Below are 7,656 nucleotides of genomic sequence, written 5' to 3' on the forward strand. Positions count from 1 at the left end.
CCTGATATGCAGGTGAGATATCCCCACACAATTAGTACTCTCTAAACAATGGGGGAGTCCTACTATCACACATTTCTCACTGATTTCTGAAGTTGTTTCCCACAGGGACTTCGAGGTCCTGCTTCCAGTTAGATGTTCTTCCTAATTAGGAAGGGGTGAGGATGAAGATCCCCGAGGACTTCCCACCTCTCGCCATGACTTCTCCCCTGGCTTCTCTTGGCGAGAACTTAAAGCTGAGAGCTTCTTGGTTCTCTGAGGAACATCTGAGAAACAAATCTGCTTTGCTCTTATTTCTAATTCACGAGAAGGTGAGGCTGTGGATCTCGCATTTCCAAGTCCATGGGAACTTAAATCTTCATGCTGTGATTCCTCGGGGTCCATAAGTGGCCTATGCGTCTCTATCAGGTAACTGGGAAGTCATCATGAGCCAGGGCTGGTTCCACAGAGTTGTCTGGGTCTGTATGTTTAGATCATAAAACATCACTGTGCTCAGAACAGCAAAGGGATTGCACCGCTGGTGTGAGCTTTGCAGCCACAGGCTTAATTTAGCTGTGATAGTTTGTTCCACATGGAAAGTAAAGGGAATGGTACCATGAGACACGTGACATTTCCCAGAGCGTGCCTGCATGAATATTTGAGAAAAACTCTGTACTAGACTTTGGGTGGGACTCTGAAATGAATACAGTGTGATATCATACCTCAGGGAATTTTTGTTCTTTTGGTATTTACTGAAAACTTACAATACGCGGAACTACAGACTAAGGAGACTAAGTTAGGTACCAGTGATTCACTTACTCTTCTGACCTGTGCTGAATGCTATTTTATAACTTTCACTTTCATGAGAATTGGAAATGAAGGGAAGAGCAAGGCATACTCTATCCTTGGGGATCTCACACTGCAGTAGGCAATATAATTCATAGTGGTAAGTGCTATGGTTGCAGAATGTCCCAAGAGAAGGCCAAGACATTGTATGGACTATAAACTGGGGAGGGATATTTCTCATCTCTGACATATCTAAGACATCAAGGGTCGGAACTTGGCTAATGGCAGAACAGGGCCTATAGGCTTTGTGCTCTCCTCCTCTGAGGTATGTGCTGTCAGCATGTTACAATTTGGATCTTGCATATCTGAAAACTTATAGAATTTGGTAGACATCACAGAGGTTACTGCCTGAGAGCAGCTGAAAGTGCACCCAGGACTTTGGCTGTTTTCAATGCTTTCTTCTACAAGTAGCATCCTGAGAGAATTTTCTAATAATCTAGGAATTTAAGTCTGCTCTCCACCCTCTCTGTTTCTATAGTTGTAAGGTATATTTCCTGAATTCCCTCTACCCTGGGCAGGTCTTTATCACTTGTCTGTATCAGTGAGAGAGAAATATTTGTGATATGGGCAGATTCATCTGGCTCCAAACCTCAGGTCTCACTGGAGGAAACACAGAGTTAATGCAGTCTCGGCTACCTTGAGGGCTGGGGGGGAGCAGAGTTTTGAAGTTAGTTAGTATGGATTCTGGGTAATACCCTGAGGTAATTATGTAGCTGGGCACTGAGGAAGGAGGTTAGATCATTATTACTGCCACATTGCTCTGAGTGTAAGAGTGGAGGAAATCAACATGCCAGAAGAGAAAAATAAATGGATTAAAGTGAAGGTTATGGAAAAGGTCAATAAGCATTCAAAGATAGAATAAGGACAAGAGCTGGAGAAGAAATATATTCACAGGACACATCTGTAGTGAGCTTTGGTTCCCTTAAAGGATACTGAGCATCAAGGGACCTATACCAGTTTATCTATTCTGAAAACACTGATACTGTACATAAAAGGATGAGAAACTTTGTTCTGCAAACCAAGGAAAGACATAATAAAAGAACAGCGCAGGGGAAAGATACTAAAAACATTCAAAAGCAATAGAAAGACATGTAACACAGATGAAAACAGTGCTCTGGAAACCTCTTCTTCATGAGGAAATACAACTTTTTAATAAATCTTTCCTTCTTTGATCTGTTTCCAAAATTCTACATTCTGCATACAAAGTGATTTACTCACCAGATAATAGACATTCTTGCTACTGTTAGTCCATAACAGTCCTTCATGCACTGGTGGTGGGCTCTTCTATAGCTTTATACTTTGCTATTTCCTACACTATTCCAGCCATTTGCACTCTCTCTCCGTCTTCATGTCACCCTCTTCCTTCTTCATGTTACTAACTCCCCGTCTTTTGTATTATTTCAGATCACAGCACCCAAATTGCTCCCCTATGGCTGACATACACAATGTGACTGAGTTCTTTTTTCTGGGACTCTCTTCTAATCAAGAGGTGCAGAGAGTTTGCTTTGTGATATTTCTGTTTTTGTACATGGCCATTGTGCTTGGGAATCTTCTCATGGTGGTCATTGTGGCAGTCAGCAGAAATCTTGGATCCCCCATGTACTTCTTCCTCAGCTCCCTCTCCTTTGTGGAGATCTGCTACTCCTCCACGACAGCCCCAAAACTCATCGTGGATCTCCTAGCTGAAAAGAAATCCATATCTGTATGGGGCTGCATGGCACAGCTTTTCTTCATGCACTTCTTTGGTGGCATTGAGATGTTCCTGCTCATGATGATGGCCTATGACCGCTATGTGGCCATTTGCAAGCCTCTGCACTATACTAGCATCATGAACCGACAGGTGTGTACAGTCCTTGTAGGAATGGCATGGATGGGAGGTTTTGTCCATTCCCTTGCCCAAGTTCTTCTCATCTTCCGCTTGCCCTTCTGTGGCCCCAATATCATTGACCATTATTTCTGTGATGTGCTTCCTGTGCTTAAACTTGTCTGCTCAGACACCTTCCTCATTGGTCTGCTGATTGTTGTCAATGGGGGAACACTGACTGTGATCAGCTTTGTGGTCCTCTTATCATCCTATGCAGTCATCTTGTTTCACCTGAGAACTCAGAGTGCTGAGGGACGTCGCAAAGCTCTGTCCACCTGTGGGTCCCATGTCACTGTGGTTGTCATATTTTTTGCACCCTGTGTCTTCATCTATCTGAGACCGACAGCCACTCTTCCTATAGACAAGATGGTAACTGTGTTCTACACGGTGATAACTCCCCTCCTCAACCCTATCATCTACTCCCTGAGAAATGCAGAAGTGAAGAAAGTCATCAAGATTCTATGCACCAGGGCAACAAAAGTAGATAAAAAATAGAGGTGAATTTGTTTATTGCCATGCGTCTGGAATAATGTTGAATACAAACTGATGGGATAAAAGGAGTAGAAAGGCCGGGAGGTGGCGCACCTTTAATCCCAGCACTTGGGAGGCAGAGGCAGGCGGATTTCTGAGTTCGAGGCCAGCCTGGTCTACAAAGTGAGTTCCAGAACAGCCAGGACTACACAGAGAAACCCTGGCTCAAAAAAAAAAAAAAAAAAAAAAAAGGAGTAAAAAGAAAATTCTCAGGGCTTATTAGTTCTAGAGAGTTCTGTATCGTCTACCCTAAATGTTTTACTTTAAACACCTGTGTAGTGGCTATTCCTGGTTGTCAACTTGACTATATTTGAAATGAACTACAATCCAGAGTTGGAAGGCTCACCCGCGACCCTTATCTGGAGGCTTGGAGATCCTTATCTGGATCTTGGTATGGAGATCTTGAGCCATAGTGGCTATGGATTCCAGAAGATTAAATCTCTGAGTTTAAGGAACACACCTTTAATCTGGGCTACACCTTTTCATCTGGGATTAAGGGTGTGGTGGAACACACCTTTAATCTGGGCTACACCTTCTGCTGGAGACAATATAAGGACATTGGAAGAAGGGAGTCTAGCTCTTGCTCTTGCTCCTTCGCCTGCTTGCTGTGTGAGACTGAGTAACTGCTAGATCCTTGGACTTCCATTCACAGCTGTGACTGAACAATTGTTGGGAATTGGGCTGCCGACTGTAAGTCATCAATAAATTCCTTTACTATCTAGAGACTATCCATAAGTTCTGTGACTCTAGAGAACCCTGACTAATTCAACCTGTAAAGTATTTCTGGCTATAGAAATATTTTAATACATCTAGCCATTTTAGAATGTTTTGAGTTTGTATCCCTATAAATAATAATGTGAAAAATATGCAAAGGGAAATGTCCAACTATAGACTCACTCACTAGAGTGAATTTACCTTGTTGAAGAATATGAAGACCTTTGTTGCTCTGTGAAGTTGAATTGCAAAATGCTCCTCACAGAATCAAGACATTCTAATTAAATACATAGAGGACTGGGGATGTGGCTCAGCTGCTAAAATGCTGATATTCATAAAGCATGGGATCGGTGGCCAGCACCCATAAACTCAGCATTGGTGCATGCCTGTGATCCCAGCCTCTGGAAACTGGATGACCTCAAGGTCATCTCTCACTATGAAGACAGTTTTAAGCCAGCCTGAAATATAAGATCCTCATTTATTCTATATACATTTTAATAAATAAAATTATTTTATTTGAGATTATAATTATAACATTTGTTTTTTTTCGTTTCCCTGCTCTAAACCCTCCCACACATCCCTCCTAATTCCTCTTCAAATTCATGACCCCTTTTTTCACTAATTGTTATTATATGCATATATGTTTATGTATATACATATATACTCCCAAATATAACCTGTTCAGTTCACATTATCTAACTTGTATGTCTATTCCAAAGCTGATAGTTTGGTACTGGACAATCTATTAGTATGCTTTTCCCTGAAGAAGACTACCTCTCCTGCTCCTGGCTTTCCTCAATTGCCTATACTTTTTTGTGCAAGACTCAAGCCTCAAGAGCGTGTGTGTGTGTGTGTGTGTGTTTATGTGTGTGTTTATGTGTTTTAAAACTGTCTCAAGTTATCCCCTAACAATATATTTATTAATTTCAAAAGGAAATGTACCATTTCCCACTCCATTTACAATTGTCCAAATTTTACACACCAAATGAGACAAACTGACATCATGTGCCCCCTAACGGCCAACTAGACAGTCATAACACCTCCTAGGTGGGAAACTTGGCCTGAATACTAAATGAGCACAGCAGAAAGACTGTGGAAAGAACTATAAAGCCATAATTATTAAAACACAAAATACCACTGAAAACAAAAAACAACTCCAAAAATTTTGGGGGTTCAGGAGTTATCCACAAACCACACAAACACCAATCTCAGTCAGACATACATCCTAATACTGACCAATCAGAGCCATAGAATTTAGGGGCTGAGCCACAACATCGAACATTTCCTCAGCAGATTATAAAGGCTAAAACTGCAAAAAACACAACAAGCTCATACGCAGGTGCAGGAAGTGCTGCCCCTGTGTCCTGTAGCCTGCCTTTAGAAACCTGGAAGTCCTGCCTCTTCCACCCAATCATTTTTATTGATTGATCAAGAGCCAATTGGAGAACAGAACCTTCAGCATTCACAGGCAGGTTCCCAATCAAAGAATCAGAACCAACTCCTACAGTTAACAACCTAAATAGACACACAATAACTGAGAAAATGGAAACAGTAATAAAAAGACTTCCAAAAAAAGGAAAAAAAAAAAAGAGGCCAGGGCAAAGTGATTTATAGCAGAATTCTACTACACTTTCAAAGACCTACAACCAATCCTTTTTAAACTATTTGAGAAAGTGAGAAAGAAAGAAAGAAAGAAAGAAAGAAAGAAAGAAAGAAAGAAAGAAAGAAAGAAAGAAAGAAAGAAAGGAAGGAAGGAAGGAAGGAAGGGAGAAATGAAGGAAGAAAGAGAGAGAAAGAAGAAAAAAGAGAAAGAGAGAAAGAAAGAAAAGGAGAGAAAGAAGAAAAAGGAGAAAGAAAGAAGAAAACAGAGAGAAAGAGAGAGAGAAAGAAAGAGGAAGGAAGGAAGGAAGGAAGGAAGGAAGGAAGGAAGGAAGGAAGGAAGGAAGGAAGACTACAGGCCAACATCTCAAAATACTCAATAAAATAGTAGCAAACAGCCTACATCAAAAAGATTTTGGCCGGGCAACCTTGGGCACAAACTCAGTGGAGAGTCCCATGGTCCCCAAAGGACTCTCCAACACGACCAACCCAGGTGCCCTAGCACACCCAGGATCTTAGGATCACTGATGAGTGGAATACAACATATGTTCCAACAACAACTGGGAGTGCTGGGTCAAGCAGGAGCAGGGACACAGGAGCCCTGCCCAACCAGTGGCTCTGGTTCCTTCCAGTTGATGCTGGTCTACCTTGGTTTTGAAACTCAGCAGACAACCCCATGGTCACCAGATGAGGTACCATATCCAGGTGCTCTAATACAACCAGAATCTCAGGATCACAGGATCCCAGAATCACAGGATCACAAAAAAAGGTGGACTCTGAGGAGTTCTGACTAAACTGTGATTACAGGAAGGACAGGCTCCAATCAGATATATCAAGGGCAGGGAACACTTGAGATAATCAGTTGGCAGGAAGCAAGCATAAGAGCAGAAGCAACAGACACCAAGGTTACTTGGCATCATCAGAACCCAACTATCCCACCATAGCAAGTCCTGGATACACCATCACACCAGAAAAGCAAGATATGGGTCCACAGTACTTATGATGATGATGATGATGATGATGATGATGATGATGATGATGATGATGGAGGAGGACTATAAGAAGGACATAACTCCCTAAAAGAAATACAGGAGAACACAGGTAAAGAGCTAGAAGCTCTTACAGAGGAAACACAAAAACCCCTTAAAAAATTACAAGAAAACAAATCAAACAGGTGAAGGAAAGGAACAAAACCATCCTGGATCTAAAATTGGAACTAGAAACAATAAAGAAATCACAAAGGGAGATCACCCTGGAGTTAGAAAACCTAGGAAAGAGATCAGGAGTCATAGATGCAAGCATCACCAACAGACTACAAGAGATAGAAGAGAGAATCTCAGGTGTAGAAGATACCATAGAAAACACTGACACAACAATCAAAGAAAATGTGAACATCAAAAACATCCAAATCCAGAATAACAGACTGGTTACATAAACAGGACCCAACATTTTGCTACATACAGGAAACCCACCTCAATGACAAAGACAGACACTACCTCAGAATAAAAGGTTGGAAAACAATTTTCCAAACAAATGGTCCAAAGAAACAAGCTGGAGTAGCCATTCTAATATCAAATAAAATCGACTTTCAACCTAAAGTTATCAAAAAAGACAAGGAGGGACACTTCATACTCAACAAAGGTAAAATTTACCAAGATGAACTCTCAATTATGAACATCTATGCTTCAAATGCAAGGGCATCCACATTCATTAAAGAAACTTTAGCAAAGCTCAAAGTACATATTGCACCACACACAATAATAGTGGGAAACTTCAACACCCTACTCTCAACCAATCAACAGACAGATGGAAAGAGAAACTAAACAGAGACACAATAAAACTAACAGAAGTTATGAAAGAAATGGGTTTAGCATATATCTATAGAACATTTTATCCTAAAACAAAAGGATATACCTTCTTCTCAGCACCTCATGGTACCTTCTCCAAAATTGACCATATAATTGGCCACAAAACAAGCCTCAACAGATATAAAAATAGTGAAATAATCCCATGCATTTTACATCAGATCAACACAGAATAAGGCTGAGCTTCAGTAACAACATAAATAATAGAGAGCCCACATACATGTGGAACCTGAACAATACTCTACTCAATGATAAATTGGT

At 41.0% G+C, this 7,656-nt stretch overlaps 1 protein-coding gene across 2 annotated transcripts; it reads left to right on the forward strand.

The window, feature by feature from the left end:
• Positions 1–276: 276 nt before the first annotated feature.
• Olfr1565 (olfactory receptor 1565) lies at positions 277–7,353 on the forward strand. Of its 2 annotated transcripts, none has more exons than NM_001270423.1 (2): positions 277–405; positions 2,227–3,181. In NM_001270423.1, the coding sequence occupies exon 2, from the start codon at positions 2,252–2,254 to the stop codon at positions 3,179–3,181; it is 930 nt and encodes a 309-aa protein (NP_001257352.1). In that variant the 5' UTR covers positions 277–405; positions 2,227–2,251. The 2 variants fall into 2 exon arrangements, with proteins under 2 accessions (NP_001257352.1, XP_017169937.1); XM_017314448.1 differs by lacking the exon at positions 277–405 and adding an exon at positions 7,337–7,353 and having other exon boundaries at positions 2,252–3,149.
• The last annotated feature ends 303 nt before the right edge of the window (positions 7,354–7,656 follow it).

Source organism: Mus musculus, chromosome 2, assembly GCF_000001635.26.
Source record: "Mus musculus strain C57BL/6J chromosome 2, GRCm38.p6 C57BL/6J".
NCBI classification, from domain to species: domain Eukaryota; kingdom Metazoa; phylum Chordata; class Mammalia; order Rodentia; family Muridae; genus Mus; species Mus musculus.

What these genes read in the sequence shown, in the direction of transcription:
- Olfr1565 (NM_001270423.1), top strand. Translation starts at nt 2,252, where the DNA reads ATGGCTGACATACACAATGTGACTGAGTTCTTTTTTCTGGGACTCTCT.